Source organism: Sebastes umbrosus, chromosome 15, assembly GCF_015220745.1.
Source record: "Sebastes umbrosus isolate fSebUmb1 chromosome 15, fSebUmb1.pri, whole genome shotgun sequence".
NCBI classification, from domain to species: Eukaryota; Metazoa; Chordata; class Actinopteri; order Perciformes; family Sebastidae; genus Sebastes; species Sebastes umbrosus.
In genome coordinates, this window is record NC_051283.1 from 4,040,611 (window position 1) to 4,062,829 (window position 22,219).

General features: G+C 38.4%; 3 protein-coding genes across 7 annotated transcripts in view; all 3 read left to right on the plus strand.

Moving 5' to 3' along the window:
* LOC119502699 (major histocompatibility complex class I-related gene protein-like) overlaps positions 1–527 on the plus strand; it is a 32,234-nt gene extending 31,707 nt beyond the window's left edge. The window contains exon 6 of one of the 2 annotated variants that reach the window (XM_037793851.1): positions 32–526. In XM_037793851.1, the coding sequence (XP_037649779.1) occupies positions 32–42 (11 nt within the window). In that variant the 3' untranslated portion in view covers positions 43–526. Of the gene's footprint in view, positions 1–31 lie in introns of both variants that reach the window. The other variant, XM_037793852.1, reaches the window with a different exon arrangement.
* A 1,033-nt stretch (positions 528–1,560) lies between these two features.
* Positions 1,561–22,219, plus strand: part of LOC119502682 (major histocompatibility complex class I-related gene protein-like) — a 334,522-nt gene continuing 313,863 nt past the window's right edge. For 2 of the 3 annotated variants that reach the window (XM_037793767.1, XM_037793766.1), the window contains exon 1: positions 1,561–1,706. In XM_037793767.1, coding sequence (XP_037649695.1) covers positions 1,652–1,706 — 55 coding nt within the window. In that variant the 5' untranslated portion in view covers positions 1,561–1,651. The remainder of the gene's footprint in view (positions 1,707–22,219) is intronic. The other variant, XM_037793783.1, reaches the window with a different exon arrangement.
* LOC119502696 (major histocompatibility complex class I-related gene protein-like) overlaps positions 14,938–22,219 on the plus strand; it is a 93,418-nt gene continuing 86,136 nt past the window's right edge. The window contains exons 1-7 of one of the 2 annotated variants that reach the window (XM_037793847.1): positions 14,938–15,062; positions 16,636–16,902; positions 17,677–17,955; positions 18,071–18,373; positions 19,252–19,365; positions 19,547–19,564; positions 19,730–19,894. In XM_037793847.1, coding sequence (XP_037649775.1) covers positions 15,017–15,062; positions 16,636–16,902; positions 17,677–17,955; positions 18,071–18,373; positions 19,252–19,365; positions 19,547–19,564; positions 19,730–19,740 — 1,038 coding nt within the window. In that variant the 5' untranslated portion in view covers positions 14,938–15,016 and the 3' untranslated portion in view covers positions 19,741–19,894. Of the gene's footprint in view, positions 15,063–16,635; positions 16,903–17,676; positions 17,956–18,070; positions 18,374–19,251; positions 19,366–19,546; positions 19,565–19,729; positions 19,895–22,219 lie in introns of those variants that run through there. The other variant, XM_037793846.1, reaches the window with a different exon arrangement.

Genomic DNA, 22,219 nt, shown 5'->3' on the forward strand with positions numbered 1-22,219 from the left:
ACTGAACTTGTGTTTCTGTCTCCTCTCACAGGGAAAAGATGATCTGCAGCATCCTGCTGCTCATCATCCTGACCTCCTGTATCTGTGGTTAGTTCACACCTTCACTTTATTATCCACAAAGACTGAATACACTTTTTTTTACTTTTCATATCACCAGACTGCTCCCTGCTGGAGGACAGACTGACCCTCACATGTTCTCTAAATGTAGCCAGCCAAGTAAAACCGGGGATCCTATACTTGAATACTTGAAAGGTGAAGTTCAACATTTTGAAAGGGACGACTCTTAAAGTGAATGGTGATATACTGTAGGTGTGTGAGATCACTGTGCATCACCTCTAGTCTCTGCTGTGGACCAGCTTCCTAAAAACTAGTGTTTGTCTCCCTCTGCTGGTAGCTTAATTAAAGTCCTGGATATCCGCCTGGTCTTCTTTAGTAATAATTCATGTAGAATCTCAACACTGTAATGCACAATCATGTCAGTGATGTCACACAGAAATGTAACTATATAAAAAGACAATAACTTAAGGAAAAAAAAGGCTGAGCCTGTGCTCCTAATCTAATGTTTTTACTTAAATTACTCTATATTTTATTTATTTATATTGACCCTGGCATGCTTAATGTTGCTTTATTTATTTTTATTTTTGTATCTATTTATTTTCATTTTGTGTCCCTTCATTTCTTTCATATGTATTTATCTATGTAAAGGTTTGATTGTTTATTGTATTAACAAATTTAAAATAAAATCTATTAAAAAAAAAATCGACATAGGCGACCCAATGCATCCAAGAGAAATCACCTAATTCAGGTAATAAGGAGGGAAAAACAGCATGATCTTTCATTACCACGTCTCTAAAACAGTCTTGCCAACAGAAGAAGAAAAAGAAGAAGAAGAAACCAATGCATCATGGGAGAAATCTTGTCTCCATAGGCTTTGGCTAACAACAACACCAACTCTTTCAACACAGATAAATACTCACAGAATACTCAGTTTCATTGCTGGATTTATTAATAATGGAATAATGCACATAGATTGTTAATTATGGTATTTATTTTACTCTAGCTCTATTATTCTGCAAACCTCAAACAACAGAAACACATCCAATTACAATAATGTGAAGATATTGAGATGCACATACACTGTTATAAATGGATATTTTTTATAATTTATTTTTATTTTTAACTTTTATTTTTATTTTAACTTTATTTACATGGAGTTGTCATGCATGTTTTTTGTTTTTGTTTAAATATGTTGTACTTTGGGTAACATTATGTCATGTATTAATACTTGATTTAAAGTTGTCATAACTAAAAGTGTTATAATGTCCCACTTTAAGTAGACGACAGTGGAAGCTACTGAAAACTGCAAATTAGAGCAAACTACAAGGAAACTGTGACATTTTGCTTAATATATTTTTTCGTGGATATTAAGTAAAAAAAAAATTAGGCTATAATAATTTGTAATTCTTTTAAAGTGAGTAAATTTCAAAAGAATTTGATCTTTCAGAAAAAATGATCTCGCTTATTAGCCGTTGATAATATCAGCCCATCAACTGGACGTCATAACTTCCTCCAGGAACCTGACCCATGTCGAAATATTTGCTGGTCAGCTGACTGTAGCTCTCTCTCTCTCTCTCTTACTACTCAAAACAAGATGAAGTTACTCATTTTGCTCAACTTGCTCCTCTTCTGTCACGTTGCATCTACAGGTAAGATCATATTGTGACTCTCACCGTTATTTCTTGTTATTCTTGTTGCTGCAAAACTTGTTTGTTTTAGTCACTTTGTAGTGCGACATTAAGGAACCACTTTCACTTTCACTTTGTCACACTGACCTTACAATAATGTCACAATAAATCGGACAAGGCGACCTGCGCTTGACTACTACTCCCTCCCAAAACTCATCAGAGACTCCGATTCCCTCACCTTATTCCAGTCCCGCCTCAAGACCCATCTTTTCTCCTCTGCTTACTTGTAGCCCCCCCTACCCCTACCCCTACCCCTACCCATTTGTGCATGTGTATGTATGAGAGTGTGCAGTAAGTATAATTTCCGTTAGTGTGTGGTTCTGTAACCGCAGAAATAAAGGCCTTTAATGGATATTGATTGTATGGGAATCATTACATACAACGCTCTACAGAATACAGCATTATGTACATAATTTCACCATATAACTAACATTACTACCATATACAGGATATACTGTGATCCTTAATACTCTTACACAGTGCTGTCAAATAACAGGATAAACAACATTATAGCTAATAAATTAAAATAACATTCAATATCTCTTATGTACTATCTCTTATGGATTATATTCTCTTATATATTGTTATATTATATATATATTGTTCTATATTATTATATTATATACTCTTGTATGAACACATGGTTCTACTGGGCAGCGCCCCTCTTATCTCGTACTACACTTGCTGCTTGTCTGTGTGCAATGAACGACACACGAGAGCAGTGCGTCGTTACGAACGACCTCTAGACATGTAAACATCACCATTTCACTCCGTAACACTACCTACAGCATTGCTAAGCATGGCATGAAACATAAAACACAGTAAATACAGAGCTAACTCTGTAACGAGCACGGCCAACAATTATGCATCCCTCATGTAACAACTTAAAGGTCCCATATTGTAAAAAGTGAGATTTTCATGTCTTTTATATTATAAGGCAGGTTTAAGTGCTTTATAAATACTGTGAAAGTATGGAAGCGCTCAATATACAGAGAAATACACACAGCCCATATTCAGAAATTGTGCATTTGAAACAAGCCGCTAGGATTTCTGTCCATTTGTGATGTCACAAATATACAATATTTTGACCATCACACGGTTTTAAACGTAAACATTCTAAATGTGTCCCAGTTTATTTCTGGTTGCAGTGTATGTGAATGACATCAGCTGACAGGAAGTAAACATGGACCCAAACTGTTGCCAGGCAACGCAATTCTGTTGCAATTCTGTTGCAATTCTGTTGCAATTCTGTTGAAATGCACTAAAACGGAGCATTTCTGACAGAGGGTAAATACAGACATATTCAAGCAGACAGTGAGGGAAATAAATGAAATATTACCTTGTAATAAAGGTACAAGTATGAACCTGAAAATGAGTATATATGGGACTTTAAGACTTATATCTTCAAATAGCAAAAAGGAAACTTACTTCTCAATGGACGCACACAGGCTCTCACTGTCTAAAATGTCCAAACTGTGCAATACTAATTACGTTGTAGCTCAACTACAGCTCATTTGTCACGGAACTCTCTGGAGCAACAGAAAAAGGAGACGATTTACCTCTGCTACGAAGGATTGATTGACGGGCTACTCAGCCAATAGAAATGCACTTAGCAAAACGATAATTAAGGATATAAACTAAGGCATAGATATTCAAACCACATAAACTGAGGTAGAAAATGCATGAAAGGATATGGAATCTTCTTTACAGTTTTTATATAGACCTACTAGCCATTGTGTCACAGAACGACACATAAACTGTATATATACTTTAGTTTAGGCAATAATATATTAATAACGTCGTCATAAACGTGATAGAGGAAACCTTGACTATTGCTAGGAGACATAACCTCTGTGCTGTGGGAAATGCTGTGATCATAGAGAGGACATACTATCCCCCAATATTATTGTTTATGTAGTATGACATAATTAAATCAAAATTATATATTACAGCAATTCCAACACATTTACTAGGTTTCCTTAATAATAATTCTACCAACTGTAAAAGAGCAAATCTCTGCTGTTAGCAGGCCTACAATAATAATAAAAATATATATCTATATCCATATCTATATCTATATCTATATATATATACCTCATTTAACTATATACTATATATATATATATATACAGACGTAGGCAAAGTTGTTGGTACCCTTCCGTTAAAGAGAGAAAAACCCACAATGGTCACTGAAATAACTTGAAACTGACAAAAGTAAAAATAAATAAAAATTTACTGAAAATGAACTAATGAAAATCAGCTATTGTTTTTGAATTGTGGTTCAACAGAATCATTTTAAAAAACAAACTAATGAAACTGACCTGGACAAAAAATGATGGTACCCCTAGAAAAGATGTAAAATAATGTGACCATAGGGACATGTTAAACTAAGGTGTGTCCTGTAAATAGCATCACAGGTATCTTCAAACTTGTAATCAGTCAGTCTGCCTATTTAAAGGGTGAAAAGTAGTCACTGTGCTGTTTGGTATCATGGTGTGTACCACACTGAACATAGACCACAGAAAGCTAAGGAGAGAGTTGTCTCAGGAGATTAGAAAGAACATTATAGACCTTCATGTTAAAGGTAAAGGCTATAAGACCATCTCCAAGCAGCTTGATGTTCCTGTGACTACAGCTGCACATATTATTCAGAAGTTTAAGGTCCATGGGACTGTAGCCAACCTCCCTGGACGTGGCCGCAAGAGGGAAATTGATGACATATTGAAGAGACGGATAATACGAATGGTAACCAAAGAGCCCAGAACAACTTCCAAAGAGATTAGAGGTGAACTCCAAGGTCAAGGTACATCAGTGTCAGATCACACCATCCGTCACTGTTTGAGCCAAAGTGGACTTGATGGAAGACAACCGAGGAGGACACCAAATCATAAAAAAGCGAGACTGGAATTTTCCAAAATGCATATTGACAAGCCACAAAGCTTCTGGGAGAATGTCCTTTGGACAGATGAGACAAAACTGGAGCTTTTTGGCAAGTCACATCAGCTCTATGTTCACAGATGCAAAAATGAAGCATCCAAAGAAAAGAACACTGTACCTAATGTGAAACATGGAGGAGGCTCGGTTATGTTATGGGGCTGCTTTGCTGCCTCTGGCACAGGGTGTCTTGAATCTGTGCAGGGTGCAATGAAATCTCAAGACTATCAAGGCATTCTGGAGCGAAATGTGCTGCCCAGTGTCAGAAAGCTTGGTCTCAGTTGCAGGTCATGGGTCCTCAAACAGGATAATGACCCAAAACACAGCTAAAAACACCCAAGAATGGCTAAGAACAAAACATTGGACTATTCTGAAGTGGCCTTCTATGACCCCTGATCTAAATCCTATTGAACATCTGTGGAAGGAGCTGAAACATGCAGTCTGGAGAAGGCACCCTTCAAACCTGAGACAGCTGGAGCAGTTTGCTCACGAGGAGTGGGCCAACATACCTGTCGACAGGTGCAGAAGTCTCATTGAGAGTTACAGAAATCACTTGATTGCAGTGATTGCCTCAAAAGGTTGTGCAACAAAATATTAAGTTAATGGTACCATCATTTTTGTCTAGGCCAGTTTCATTAGTTTGTTTTTTTAAATGATTCTGCTGAACCATAATTCAAAAACAATATCTGATTTTCATTAGTTAATTTTCAGTGAATTTTTATTTATTATTACTTTTGTCAGTTTCAAGTTATTTCAGTGACCATTGTTGGTTTTTCTCTCTTTAACGGAACGTTACCAACAACTTTGCCTACGTCTGTATATATATATATATATATATATACCTCATTTAATTGTATTTTAAAACAAAATTGTAACTTGCACACTGTTAATACTTAGTATTTCATTACACACTTTGCTGTTGTATATAGCATGTTATTGTTATTCTATGTTCATATTTTATATTTTCTAAGCTAGTTGTAGTAGTCTGGTATATTTATAGTGTATTTTAATATATTCTTTATATTGAGTATACTATAGATATTACCTCTAGTGTTAATATGTATATTTACTGTTCCTGTGCATTGCCTGGATAACCTGCTGCTGTAACACAAGAATTTCCCAATTTGGGATCAATAAAGTACATCTATCTATCTATCTATCCATCTATCTATCTATCTATCTATCTATCTATATATATATCTATCAGTAATGAGAATGGGTTTATAACATATTCTTTTGTAGCTCAGTGTAATTCAGCATATCACAAAATTCTCCTTTTTTGGGGAATTGACAATCAATTAACCCATTTGTGCCCAAAGACTATATTTGGTATGATAAGGACACATTTGTTTTGATCGGTCAAAAGCTTTGAAAATTGGTACGGACATACTTTGGGCAAGTATCTAACAGTACAACACTTTTTACACTGCATATGTGTGCATATTTTTGATATTCAACTTTGTATGAGTTCATAGATACCAAATACTTGATTGTGCCCTTTGTAGTTTCTGAGATACAGCCATGTTCTTATCATACTACTGTATATTTCATCTGAAGGCACGTGACTACTGTTTTTACCTCAAATATAAAGGAGTGCAAAAACAGTAGGCCCATGTGCCCAAAGACTATATTTAGTATGATAAGAAAAACTCACTTTTCAGCCAAACGGTTTGACCGATTTTGAAAATGTCTTCAAATTTGTGCTGAGGCAAGTCCAAAACTCAAAAATTGAGTTGTGGGCACAAATGGGTTAATCAATCAACCCCTCAAAAATGTTCAAAATCCAATTCAAAACCTTCTTTGTCTTGCAGTGAAACACTCCCTGAAAATTTTCGTTACTGCAACTTCTGGAGTCCCAAACTTACCAGAGTTCGTGGCTGCTGCGATGCTCGATGAAGTACAGATAGGTTACTGTGACAGCAACAACATGACCCCAGAACTCAAACAGGACTGGGTGAGGAAACTAGCAAATGATGACCCACAACATCTGGAGTGGTATTCTCAGGGGTGTCTTGTTAGCCAGCAGTTCTTCGGAGACAACTTGTACAGTGTGAAGCAGCGCTTAAACCAAACTGAAGGTACAGTATGTTTATATTCATATGTAACTTTTTACTGGTGAAATGTTTCCTCCCTCTGAGGTGAGACATAGCTTACAGTATAAACACACTGAGCCAATGTGTGTGTGTCTCTGTGGTGATGATGTCATATTATCTGTTAACCCCTTAACCTCTTTAAGAGGTTGTTGCACTGAGTGATGATACTGTTATCATATGAAACTAGAAAATCTAAAGAATCCATTGCTACCAACCATGTCATACTAGCTTGTCGGGAAGATCGCTAAATAACCCTGCAAAGTTACGCTCAATTTGGCGAGGAAAAACTGCCATGGTGATTTTCAAAGGGGTCCCTTGACTTTACACATGCACACTTTATGATAATCACATGCAGTTTTTTTAATGCAGTATAAATCTGTTATTTCCGCCTATTCTAAAATGGTGTATTTGAATATTTCTGCATACTGGGGTCCTTAAACAGTCTTGAATTACATAAATTAGGTATCACTGTAAAGCTGAGACTCTTGTGGATCCAATGAGCCCAACTGTATTCATGTGTGATGATGTTAGTCCCCATAGGAGACATTTGAGTGTAGTGAGACCATTTTTTTTAAATTTGACCTCACTGTATAAAATGACCTGTGGTGACCTCTAGGATAATCACAGCCTCATGAAACTTTACAGCCACAAACTAGAGACCTAGAACATTCAGAGGATGGATGGCTTTCCTAACTAGATTGACAATAAGAGGGTTTCTGAGCAGTTTCTAGAATTGCAGAAAAATGTAATTCTTGCAGAAATCTCCAAATGTCAAACGTTTTTGATACCAAATCACAGCATGGCTTTATCTATGGTGTTCCTCAAGGTCTTGGTGTCTTAATGTGGTATTTTGGAGGGTTTATTGATCTTTTTATCAATACTCCAGTGGTAAAAAATGGTTAAATTTAGCAACAAATCTGTAACAAATGGTATCAAACCAAAAAATGCTGCAACAACTTATGAGACATAATAGAGCATGGGGTTGACCATCATATACTTCTATCATCATGTTCTATGCTCTTATACACTTTCACTATTTATTTTAATTTTTTCATCCATTTATTAATACATTTGTATTTGTTATTAATGACTAGAACAACTTGACACACCGTGCTGCATCTCAAATGAATCTTCAGGTTCCCAGCTTTCAGATGATGTACACCACTTCTATGTGACATCTACTGTTGACTATTTATCTACCCCTGAACATCCCCTGTACCCCACCCCTCTAAAACAGAAGGTAGAATGGTAAAGGAGCTGGCTGTACTGAGATGTCTCTTTTTTCTGTCTCTGTCTCTCTCAGATGCCCACATTTTACAGAGGATGGACGGCTGTGAGTGGGACGACGAGACTGGAGAGGTTCTTGGTTATAATCAGTACGGTTATGATGGAGAAGACTTCCTTGTGTTGGACCTGCAGACGCTGACATGGACCGCTCCAAAACAACAGGCTTTCATCACCAAACTTAGATGGGATAATGACAAAGCTAACTTAGAATACGTCAAACACTTCTATACCCACAAATGTCCTGACATGCTGGAGATCTACCTAGCCTATGGGAGGAGCTCTCTGCAGAGAACAGGTAGGATCACATGGCAAGATGTAATGTTGTACATGGTCTCAGTGCTTTTAAGGCTCTGTATCATTCCAATGAAAATAATATCCTGACACATCCTGGTGTCTCAGTACAGACTCATCTGTGTCTGTCCTTCTCCCCAGAGCGTCCCTCAGTGTCTCTCCTCCAGAAGACTCCCTCCTCTCCAGTCAGCTGCCACGCTACAGGTTTCTACCCCGACAGAGCCATGATGTTCTGGAGGAAAGATGGAAAGGAGATTCATGAGGACGTGGACCTCGGAGAGATCCTCCCCAACCACGATGGATCCTTCCAGATGAGTGTTGAGCTGAACCTGTCATCAGTCGCACCTGAAGACTGGAGGAGGTACGACTGTGTGTTTCATCTCTCTGGTGTGGTGGACGACATCGTCACCAGACTGGACAAAGCAGTGATCAGGACCAACTGGGGTAAGACTGAAATATACTTGTATATTTATTTATTTATTTGCAACAGATTCCTGTAACATTTGGTGGACAGTTAGACCATGATTAAGGAAGAACTTATCAGAAACTAGTGTGTATAGTGCCAAAATGTTAACTTCAACTTTGTTGTCCCCCAGGAGCATTTTGTCTCGCAGCTAGGTAAAACACAGAAAACTGAAAAACAGAAAACATAATACAAATGTAAAAAGAAATGCTTTAAAAAGCCATATAAACTCACATAAAACAAAGTAGAGCAGCGACAGTTTGTGCCTTTACTGGAGACAGTATTGAGATGACAGGAAACGAGGCAGAGAGAGATTCAACAAAGGTCTCTTCGTTGTTCTCAAACTGGGGACATTATGGTTCGTGGTCGGCGTCTTAACCCGTCAGCTACAGGAGCAAAGTTTATGATATGTTGTGTTATTTGTCTACAGTGGGACTGGCTGTGAAAATTTCCAAGTTATGGTTTATTACATCAGTGGTTGTCGCGAACACCAACCTGATTATTCTAAAGTTTGAGAACTACTGTATTACATAACCAGCCATTAGTCTTAAAAACGTGCAACAGCAACCACATTTAGAGGACCGGTGCTGACATTTACTCTGAGAGGTGCTGCCAAGTTTGATGGCTTTTCACACATAGATGGCGCTAAATAACGCTTTTACATCTTGAACTCCTGGTTTACTGTACCCACTTAAACCACTGATAAGCTGTGAACCTCTTTGTCAAGGTTTTTATTTACTACACATTTGTTTGACCAATAATGTTTGACAGCACTGCCTGAATGTTGATTTGAAATGAAAGTCATATCCAGAACTGAGGCATTACCACTGAAAACACTTTCAGAACCACACAGCACACAGTGTGAATGAACCCAAAGTGTGAATGTTCTGTTTTGGTTCCAGTTCCTCCTGCAGGGTTCCCTGCTGGTCCTGTTATTGGAGTTGTTGTAGGACTGCTGCTGCTGCTGGCGGTCTGCATCGCTGGACTCTTCATCTGGAGGAGGAACAATAACGGTGAGGAACAGAGATGTTTTTATTCCTCTGATGAATTTAAATAAATACCTGTGATAGTCTCATCCTGCATATTTAGTGTGGTACTTCTGGTAACTCAATCCATTTATTTGACTGTGATAGTGAAGCACAAAGTGCTGTTTTTTTCTTTTTCTGCTTTCATAAATTCTGAAATGTGAATCATTTTCTAACATTGTTTTCTCTCATCTGTATTTCAGGGTTTTGCCCTGCTAAAAGTAAGCATTATACTGTGAAATATTTCACATTATATAAAATTATATATATATATTTTTTCCTCGTGGGCGAGCAACTAATGTCCTGTTCACCATAAAAACAAACGTCCTTCATAATGTGGACACCAATATGACAAGGATTTCACTTTATTTACTACTTATTTTGACAGCGTGGCAGTGAACATAGAAGAGGATGCTGAACTCCACAACTTTCTGTCTCAGAGGACTTTACAATCTGTACAACATATATTTAATTATCATTATTTTTATATTCCTGGAAGTGAGATCAAAATGTCATGGTCTGGCACTGTACCAGAGAACATTGGACTTTTTCTTTTTGTTATAAGTTAAGACTGTCTTATCTCCTCCTTTTGGTTTATTAGTTATGTTATTGTGATTTTGGTTTGTTTTGGATTTGGGCTCTTTTATATCAATGCATTCCAGTGTTTCCTGTTTTATTTTGAAATTCACTCTTCCTGTGTCTTGTCTGGTTTTACTTCCCACCTTTGCTTGTTTTCCCCCCTTTTTTGATTGTCTGCCCCGCCCTGATTTGTTCCACCTGTGTCTAATCACCCTCTTGTATTTAAGCCCTCTGTTGTTGTCAGTTTGTCATTGCTCCTGCCTAGTATGTGTTGTCGCCGGTGTTATCTCTGCCATCCTGCCTGTGATCCTCGTGTCTTCCGGTTTGTAATTTAGTTTTTGTTCTCAGTTTAGTTTTTTGGGGGTTTTCCTTTGTACTTTGTTTTTCTCAGCCTGCCCTCTGTTTTTGGTTTTCATGTAAGATTTGTTTTTTTTCCCACCAGTTTTACAATTAAAGTTTGCTTTTTGTTAAATGTATCTGTCTGCCTGGTCACTCTGCATTTGGGTCCACCCTTTAAACTAATACCTTGACAGAATGAACTGACCAAAATGGACCCAGCAGAGTTGCAAATTTGTTCTTTGAAAGTTTGTGAGTTTGAGATGACTGTGGAAAGACTAGTTTTTGCTCATGCTATTGAGTGGACTTCCCTCCTGGATCAGCTGTGGGTGAGCCACTTTGTACCCCTTTAAACTAATACCTTGACACAAATCTATTTTACAAGGGAGACCAAAAAATGGAAATACTCAAGTAAAGTATATATGTGTGTGTGTGTGTATATATGCGTTCGATGTGTGGATCCGCCTGGTGTCAGCTGTCAGCAGTGAGTCCGCTGTTTGACAGTGCCCCCATACATATATATATGTAGACGCCACATTGACTACTGGAGCATGGTTTGAGGAAAAAATGACATGGGCTGTACATGTACAGAAATTAGTGGACAAATGTAAGAAAGTACTGAATGTAATGAGATGTTTAGTTGGAAGCGAATGGGGGGCAGATAGAATTGCTTTGAAGGCCATATATATTGGGTTAATTAGATCAACATTAGATTATGGTAGTGTAGTATATGGATCTGCAGCAAACGTTGGATACCATACAATATCAGGCTCTGAGACTATGTACAGGTGCATTTAGAACGACTCCAATAGCAGCATTACAGATAGAGATGCCATTAGAAATGAGAAGGATACAGCTATCACTTAGCTATTGGTTTAGCTATCAGAAGACAACTAAAATATAAAATGTTTAATCTGTGATCTGTCTTCACTCTGGTATAAAACTCCAGTGATGTTGAGCGGTAAAGTTATCAGATCAGGCCGGTCAGCAGCAGCGTCCAATCAGTAACTGATATCCAATAAGGGGGCGTGTCGGTCAGTAAAAGACCTCAATGAAGGATGCTGCCGTGTATCTTCGCTCATCGCTCCTCAGAGATCCCTCCTCGCTCCTCGATCCTCGCTCTTCCGTGCACAAATAAGAGCTTTGGGACGGTCTTCAAGACGGCGCACCAGAACAACTTCCGGTTCGATCGAGGAGCAAGGAAATGAAAAATAAGAGCTTTGGGATGCAGTATAAAATCAGCAACTTGACTTTTTCCATGTGGTTTACTGGAGACAATCCATATGCAGTGGGACTATGTGACCCTAATGTTTGAGAAATCCATACACAAAGTTTGTAAGTGATGCAACTAAATAGTACTGATTACAGTTTAGTGAGTCGAGACGTTTCTTGCTGCAGTCTGCAAAAGTGGATGAAAAAGAAATTTAAAAAATTGATTTAATCCAAGATTTTAAAGATAGTCTTAATTTGAATTGATATCATGGAAATTTGGAGAGAGGAAGTAAAGAACAGCATTGCCTTCTGCTGGTCTGTTAAAGAGATTACTAAAAAAGAACAACTACAATGTGACAGAAGAGCAGAACTTTGAGGTGTGACATGAGAATAAAAAGAAATCTACCTTAGAGCTGCAACGATTAAGTGATTAGTTGTCAACTATAATTGATGAATCAGTTTGAGTCATTTTTGTAAGAATGAAAAAGGTCTAAATCAGGGGTGTCAAACTCATTTTAGCTCAGGGGCCACATGGAGAAAAATGTATTCTCAAGTGGGCCGGACCGGTAAAATCATGGCATAATAACTTAAAAATAACGACAACTTCAGATTGTTTTCTTTGTTTTACTTTGGTCCAAAATAGTACAAGCACATTCTGAAAATGTACACATCACAAATAATCCTCTTGACAAAACACTTCAAGTTAGTTGAAAATTCTGAGGAAAAAATTGGTGCAATTTCAAGAACGCAATGCCTCAGTGATTGGAACTTAAACTTCGTCTCAGTGTATCTACAAAGCCATTAAACTTTAAGTCACAGCCTATCTGGGATTGAACAAAATACGAAATAAATAATAAATAAATAAAACAACTCTTCTAGGTATCAAATACCTCATTTGTCATTTCCACATATTAACCCTGTGCTAACTCAACAAACCATACAAACTGAGGTAGAAACTATTCAAGAGGGTTGAGTTACTCCCTGCCTTGTAGGCTAAACTATTTATTGATAGAAAAATAAAAGCTGTGCAATGCATGAACAATTTCAACAAACCAAACTTATGAATTGAAGTGACTGACATTATTACAGTAAATCACACACTGTTCACTTTCTTTAAATTTCCACAGAAGACAATCATTTTCACAGAACTATATCAGGGTGCAGTGTCTCATGCAGCATTTTAAGTGGGATTACCCATTGTTTATTTCACTCCTGAAACCTGGCATCTTTTAGCTTTCACAAGTGCATCAATATCAAGCGTCACATCCTGAGTGGCAGCCAATTTCAGGATGTTATTCAAGTGCTTGTTCGTGAGCCTTGAGCGCAGATTTGTTTTATTGATGCTCATTACAGAGAAAACTTGCTCACAAAGATATGTGGTTCCAAACATGCACAACACTTTTGCAGCAAGGGCTGTCAAGTTGGGGTAACGTGGCAAGAGATACTGATAAAATGTGTCCAAGCCAGCTGCAGTAAATTTGCCCTTCAAATCTGAGTCACACTGCAAGTCTATTATTTCAAGTTGGATGTTGACGGGCAGATCAGAGGCATTCGCGGTGAATGGCGAGCAAAAAACTTTGAAGTCTTTCTCCAGTTCACCAAAAATCTGAAAACGTTGCTCAAACTCCCGCAATAGTCCCGTTATTTTATCTTTGAACCGCTTCATGTCTGCGGCATGTTGGGTCGCGCACACATCTTTCAGACAAGGAAATTGAAAAATTGCAGCTCCTTGTTATGCTTTGTAAAATCATCCCGCGGGCCGGATTAAACCCGTTCGCGGGCCTGATCCGGCCCGCGGGCCATACGTTTGACACCCCTGGTCTAAATATTGTAGATTTGTGAAATCACAAATGGACCGAAATCCTAACCGCTTATTTCAAACGCACAATTTCTGAATACGGGCTGTGTGTATTTCTCCGTATATTGAGCGTTTTGATACTTTCACAGTATTTACATAGCACTTAAACCTGCTTTATAATATAAAAGACAAGAAAAGCTCACTTTTTACAATATGGGACCTTTAACTCGGGCTGCAACTAACGATTATTTTCATTGTTGATTAATATGTCAATTATTTTCTTGATTAATCAAAGTTGTTTGGTCTATAAAATGTTAAAATATGTCGATCAGTGTTTCCCAAAGCCCAAGATGATGTCCTCAAATGTCTTGTTTTGTCCACAACTCAAAGATATTCAGTTTACTGTCATAGAGGAGTAAAGAAACCAGAAAATATTCACATTTAAGAAGCTGGAATCAGAGAATTTAGACCTTTTTTTTCTTACAAAAATGACTCAAACCGATTAATCGATTAAAGTTGACAACTAATCACTTAATCGTTGCAGCTCTAAGGTAGATTTCTTTTTATTCTCATGTCACACCTCAAAGTTCTGCTCTTCTGTCACATTGTAGTTGTTCTTTTTTAGTAATCACTTTAACAGACCAGCAGAGGGCAATGTTGTTCTTTACTTCCTCTCTCCAAGTTTCCATGATATCAATTCAAATTAGGACTATCTTTAAAATCTTGTATTAAATCAATCTTTTTTTTTTTTTTTTTCATCCACTTTTGCAGACTGCAGCAAGAAACGTCTTGACTCACTAAACTGTAATCAGTACTATTTAGTTGCATCACTTACAAACTTTGTCTATGGATTTCTCAAACATTAGGGTCACGTAGTCCCACTGCATATGGATTGTCTCCAGTAAACCACATGGAAAAAGTCAAGTTGCTGATTTAATACTGAATCGAGTACAACATGCTGAATGTGGTGGAAAAAGTATTCACATCTTTTAGTTCAGTAAAAGTAGAAATACAACAAATGGAATGACAAAAAATTCCTGTTTTCAAATCTACCAATGGATTCCTTAGGGTTTCTAGTTTCGTATGATACCTCTCTGTAGGCGGGCAGTATCCTGGGCGCATGGCCAACATGAGTGAGACACCTGAGGGCGGATCCGCACCTGAGTCGACAAGTTCCAAGCTTCTGACAAACATCGAAATATTTGCTAGTCAGTTGACTGTAGCTCTCTCTATCTCTTACTACTCAAAACAAGATGAAGTTACTCATTTTGTTCCTCTTCTGTCACGTTGCATCTACAGGTAAGATCATATTGTGACTCTCAACGTTATTTCCTGTTATTCTTGTTGCTGCACAACTTGTTTGATTTATTCACTTTTTAGTGCGTCATTGAGGAACCACTTTCACTTTGTCACACTGAACTTACAATAATACCACAAGCCTACTGTTGTTTTTATATAGACCTACACGCCATTGTGTCACAAAACGACACCTAAACTGTATATATGATTTAGTTTAGGCAATTAAAAGGAAATATATTAATATCGTCGTCGTAAACATGATAGAGGAAATCTTGACTGTTGCTAGGAGACTGAACCTCTACGGTGTCCCACAATATTATTGTTTATATGGAACAACACAATTAAATCAAAATGATATATTACAGCAATTCACATTTACTAGGTTTCCTTAATAATAATTCTATCAATTGCAAAAGAGCAAAATTCTGCTGTTAGTAGGCCTACAATAAATAATAATAATGATTGTATACTGGCCATCTACATTACTCATTGATCAATGCACAACATTTCAATTTAAATATTATATATATATATATATATATAATTATATAATATTTACCTAATTTATTGTTATTTTAAAACAAAATTGTAAGTTCCATACTTTGCTATTGTTTATAGTATGTTATTGTTATTCTATGTTCATATTTTATATTTTCCAAGCTAGTTGTAGTAGTCTGATATATTTATGGTGTATTCTAATATATTTGTTATATTGTGTATCCTATAGATATTACCTCTAGTGTTGATATGTATATTTATTGTATATTTACGGTCCCTGTGCATTGCCTGGATAACCTGCTGCTGTAACACAAGAATTTCCCAATTTGGGATCAATTAAGTACATCTATCTATCTATCTATCTATCTATCTATCTATCTATCTATCTATCTATCTATCTATCTATCTATCTATCTATCTATCTATCTATCTATCTATCTATCTATCTATCTATCTATCTATCTATCTATCTATCAGTAATGTGAATGGGTCTATAACATATTCTTTTGTAGCTCAGTGTAATTCAACATATTTTTTTCCTTTTTTGGGTAATTGACAATCAATTAACCCATTTGTGCCCAAAGACTATATTTAGTATGATAAGGACACATTTGTTCTGATCGGTCAAAAGTTTTGAAAAGTGGTACGGACATACTTTGGGCAAGTATCTAACAGTACAACACTTTTTACACTGTATATGTGTGCATATCTTTGATATTCAACTTTGTATGAGTTCATAGATACCAAATACTTGATTGTGTCCTTTGTAGTTTCTGAGATACAGACATTTTCTTATCATACTACTGTATATCTCATCTGAGGACACATGACTACTGTTTTTACCTCAAATATAAAGGAGTGCAAAAACAGTAGGCCCATGTGCCCAAAGACTATATTTAGTATGATAAGAAAAACTCACTTTTCAGCTAAACGGTTTGACTGATTTTGAAAATTTCCTCAAATTTGTGCTGAGGCAAGCCCAAAATTCTAAATTTCAGTTGCAGGCACAAATGGGTTAATCAATCAACCCCTCAAAAATGTTTAAATTCAATTCAAAACCTTCTTTGTCTTGCAGTGAAACACTCACTGAATCTTTTCATTACTGCAACTTCTGGAGTCCCAAACTTCCCAGAGTTCGTGGCTTCCGGGATGGTCGATGAAGTGTTGACGGGTTACTATGACAGCAACATTAAGACCCTAGTACCCAAACAGGACTGGGCGAGGAAACTAGCAATGGCTGAGCCACTACAACCGGAGTGGTTTCTTCTGGAGTGTTTTAGTCAACATCAGTATTTAAGAGCCAACTTGGACAGCCTGAAGCAGCGCTTAAACCAAACTGGAGGTACAGTGTATTCTTGTTCATATGTAACTTTTTACGGGTAAAATGATTTCTCTCTCTGATGTGAGATGTAGACCCCATCCCTGGCTTCTCTAGTGCTTTTTGATACAGACAATACGGACGAGTTTCACTTTGTTTCCTAGCAGTCTCTGTCTCTCTGTGAGCCATCCACACTGTCCAAATAATGAGAGGCTTCCACTGTGGATCAGTGTGTCTCTGTGGTGAAGATGTGATATTATTAGGGCTGGCAATCGATTAAAATATTTAATCACAAATAATCACAAATTAATCACACATTTTTTATCTTTTCAAAATGTACCGTAAAGGGAGATTTGTCAAGTATTTAATACTCTTATCAGTGCTGCTATATGCAAATTTATATATATATATTATAACCCATTTTCATTCACATATCTTGAGGTCAGAGGTCAAGGGACCCCTTTGAAAATGGCCATGACAGTTTTTCCTCACCAAAATTTAGTGCATGTTTGGTGCGTTATTTAACCTCCTTCGTAACAAGCAAGACATGGTTGGTACCAATGGATTCTTTAGGTTTTCTAGTTTCATATGATGCCAGTATCTTCACTCTAGCTTTAACACTGAGCCCGCTACAACCTAAAAATCACTAGTTGCATTAATGCGTTAAAGAAATGAATGGCGTTAAAACTAATTTGTGTTAATGCTTTATTATCGTGTTTACTTTGACAGCCCTAGCTATTATCTCTTAATAACTGGCTGTACTGGGATTTCTCTTTTTTCTGTCTCTGTCTCTCTCAGGTGTCCACATTTTACAGAGGATGGACGGCTGTGAGTGGGACGACGAGACTGGAGAGGTTGTTGGTTTTAGTCAGTACGGTTATGATGGAGAAGACTTCCTTGCATTTGACCTGCAGACGCTGACATGGACCGCTCTAAAGCCACAGGCTGTCATCACCAAACTTAGATGGGATAATGAGAAAGCTAGATTAGAATACTACAAACAATTCTACACCGACATATGTCCTGTCCAGCTGAAGCAGTACCTACACTATGGGAGGAGCTCTCTGCAGAGAACAGGTAGGATCACATGGCAAGATATACTGTTGTACATGGACTCATTCCAATGAACATAATATCCTGACACATCCTGGTGTCTCAGTACAGACTCATCTGTGTCTGTCCTTCTCCCCAGAGCGTCCCTCAGTGTCTCTCCTCCAGAAGACTCCCTCCTCTCCAGTCAGCTGCCACGCTACAGGTTTCTACCCCGACAGAGCCATGATGTTCTGGAGGAAAGATGGAGAGGAGATTCATGAGGACGTGGACCTCGGAGAGATCCTCCCCAACCACGATGGATCCTTCCAGATGAGTGTTGAGCTGAACCTGTCATCAGTCGCACCTGAAGACTGGAGGAGGTACGACTGTGTGTTTCATCTCTCTGGTGTGGTGGACGACATCGTCACCAGACTGGACAAAGCAGTGATCAGGACCAACTGGGGCAAGACTGGTATATACTTGTGTTATTTATTTATTTATTTGTAACATATTCCTGTAACATTTGGTGGACAGTTAGACCATAATTAAGGAAGAACTTATTAGAAACTAGTGTGTATAGTGCCAAAATGTTAACTTCAACTTTGTTGTCAGAAAAACACAACACATAATACAAATGTAAAAACAAATGCTTCAAAAAGCCATATAAACTCACATTAAACAAAGTAGAGCTGTGACAGATTGTGCCTTTACTGGAGACAGTATTGAGATGACAGGAAACGAGGCAGAGAATGATTCAACAAAGGTCTCTTCGTTGTTCTCAAACTGGGGACATTATGGTTCGTGGTCGGTGTCTTAACCCGTCAGCTACAGGAGCAAAGTTTATGATATGTTGTGCTATTTGTCTACAGTGGGACTGGCTGTGAAAATTTCCAAGTTATGGTTTATTACATCAGTGCTTGTCGCGAACGCCAACCAGATTATTCTAAAGTTTGAGAACCCCTGTATTACATAACAATCCATAAGTCTTAAAAACGTGCAACAGTAACCACATTTAGAGGACCGGTGCTGACATTTACTCTGAGAGGTGCTGCCAAGTTTGATGGCTTTTCACACATGGATTATGCTAAATAAAGCTTTTACATCTTGAACTCCTGGTTTACTGTACCCACTTAAACCACTGATAAGCTGTGAACCTCTTTGTCAGGGTTTTTATTTACTACACATTTGTTTGACCAATAATGATTGACAGCACTGCCTGAATGTTGAAATGAAATGAAAGTCATATCCAGAACTGAGGCATTACCACTGAAAACACTTTCAGAACCACACAGCACACAGTGTGAATGAACCCAAAGTGTGAATGTTCTGTTTTGGTTCCAGTTCCTCCTGCAGGGTTCCCTGCTGGTCCTGTTATTGGAGTTGTTGTAGGACTGCTGCTGCTGCTGCTGGCGGTCTGCATCGCTGGACTCTTCATCTGGAGGAGGAACAATAACGGTGAGGAACAGAGATGTTTTTATTCCTCTGATGAATTCAAATAAATACCTGTGATAGTCTCGTCCTGCATATTTAGTGTGGTACTTCTGGTAACTCTATCCATTTATTTGACTGTGATAGTGAAGCACAAAATGAAATGTGAATCATTTTCTAACATTGTTTTCTCTCATCTGTATTTCAGGGTTTCGCCCTGCTAACAGTAAGTATTATACTGTGAAACGTTTCACATTATATACAATTATATATATTTTTTCCCCTTGTGGGCGAGCAATTAATATCCTGTTCACCATAAAAACAAATGTCCTTCATAATGTGGACACCAATATGACAAGGATTTCTCTTTATTTACTACTTCTTTTGACAGGGGGGCAGTGAACATAGAAGAGGATGCTGAACTCCACAATTTATCATCTCAGAGGACTTTATAATCTGTACAACATATATTTAGGGCCCGAGCACGAAAGTGCCAGGACCCCAACGGTGTCCTGGCACGAAAGTGCAAGGAAACCTATTGTTTTTCTAAGTATTATTATTAGGGCCCGAGCACGAAAGTGCCAGGACCCAACGGTGTCCTGGCACGAAGTGCGAGGAAACCTATTGTTTTTCTACAGATTATTATTATTAGGGCCCGAGCACGAAAGTGCCAGGACCCCAACGGTGTCCTGGCACGAAGTGCGAGGAAACCTATTGTTTTTTCTAAGTATTATTATTATTATTAGGGCCCGAGCACGAAAGTGCCAGGACCCCAACGGTGTCCTGGCACGAAGTGCGAGGAAACCTATTGTTTTTCTAAGTATTATTATTATTATTATTATTATTATTATTATTATTATTCTTTTTCCGCAGGGAGATCGCGTTTTTGGGACCTTTCCCATACCCAAAAACTCACCAAAAGTGGAATATGCGTCAGACGTGGCGCGAAATTCAATGTTCTGTAGTGACCCGGCTCGGGTGTCTCCAGGGGGCGAGATAGCGCCCCCTAATGTAGGCAGTTTTTCAGAGAAAGTTTCATCGATCTTCACGAAATTCAAGTATGTCATTACTCACATCCTCATACCTGGATTAAATATTTTTTGAGATTTTTTCGGCCAACAGGAAGTCAGCCATGTTGGACTTCCTGCGTGATTTTAAAATTTACGAACACATGTTTTAGGACTTTAGGATGCCCAAAAAATTATGAAACTTTACACGCACATCCAAACTCATAATTACTTCATTTTAGTAGTGAAATTTTGCTTGGGCGTGGCATGTTAGCCCTCTAGCGCCCCCTTATGTCTTTTAGATATGGAACATACCTTGAGGTACTCGGAATCGCATGAATCTTGGCAATATGATGGACACCTGTGAACTTTATGTAAATGTACAGCCATTAGGTTCAGTGTGTTTAGCGGGCTCTCTAGCGCCCCCTAACGCGTGGAAGGCCATAGTTTGGTCAAAGTTGATCCGATATTCATGAAATTTGGTAGGCATATCCCACCCATTATTTCAGACATATTCCTCATCGGGTTTCATTAGCTCCGCCCACCGGGAAGTCGGCCATATTGGATTTTGTGCGTTTTCCATGTATTTTATGCATACTTTTACGAACTCCTCCTAGAGCGTTTATCGGATCCGCGTCAAATTTGGGTGGTATAATCCACCCACTACTGTGATGCTAAATTGCGAAGGGATTTTTGATCGCTCGCACGGTGATGTCATACGTCATGTGCGAAGACGCCATTTTGTCACTTTTTAGGTATGGAACTTTGCGATACTCCTCCTAGAGGATTCAAGCGATCCATCTCAAAGTTGGGCAGCAGAATCTCAACACCTTCACGATGCTAAATTGCGAAGCTTTTGTGTTTTCGTGAAACGGCGTTCTTGTGGCAGCGCGGCGCATTTTGATGTTTCGCCATGACACAGGAGGCTGTTGTAACTTGACTTTACATAGTCCGATCTGCCCCAAATTTCACAAGCTGGATAATAGTCCAGGCCTGAAGACATATATATGCAATTATGAGTGAAAGTCATAGCGCCCCCTACAGGAAACAGGAAATTGTTGTAAATTGACTATACATTGTCCAATCTTCCCCAAATTTGACATGTTTTATAAGAGACCCATCCTGAAGACATATACATGGTATTATGCGTGATAGTCATAGCGCCCCCTACTGGCAACAGGAAGTTGTAGTAAATTGACCATGTATTGTTCAATCTTCCCCAAATTTGACGTTTTAAAAGAATCTTGGCCTGAAGACATGTACGTGGTATTATGAGTGAAAGTCATAGCGCCACCTACTGACAACAGGAAATGGTTGTATACTGCCAGCCACCCTCATAGAAGTGCTTTAAAGGACGCCCCACATGTTCTCACAGTTCATTTCCAGCGCCACATGCTCCAAGCAGAAAATTCACTCTAACTGTTGCGTGCAGTTTCCGACTTTCACGGGAATGCACGACAGCGGGTACCCCAACGTGCGCGTTCCCCAGACGTGCCCGCGGGGGCGAGGGCCCGTTCATCGCTGCTTGCAGCTTTAATTATTATTATTAGGGCCCGAGCACGAAAGTGCCAGGACCCCAACGGTGTCCTGGCACGAAGTGCGAGGAAACCTATTGTTTTTCTACAGATTATTATTATTATTATTATTATTATTATTATTTTTCCGCTGGGAGATTGCGTTTTTGGGACCTTTCCCATCGCCAAAAACTCACCATAAGTGGAATATGCGTCAGAAGTGGCGCGAAATTCAAAGTTCTGTAGTGACCCGGCTCGGGTGTCTCCAGGGGGCGAGATAGCGCCCCCTAATGTAGGCAGTTTTTCAGAGAAGTTTCTTCGATCTTCACGAAATTCAAGTATGTCATTGCTCACATCCTC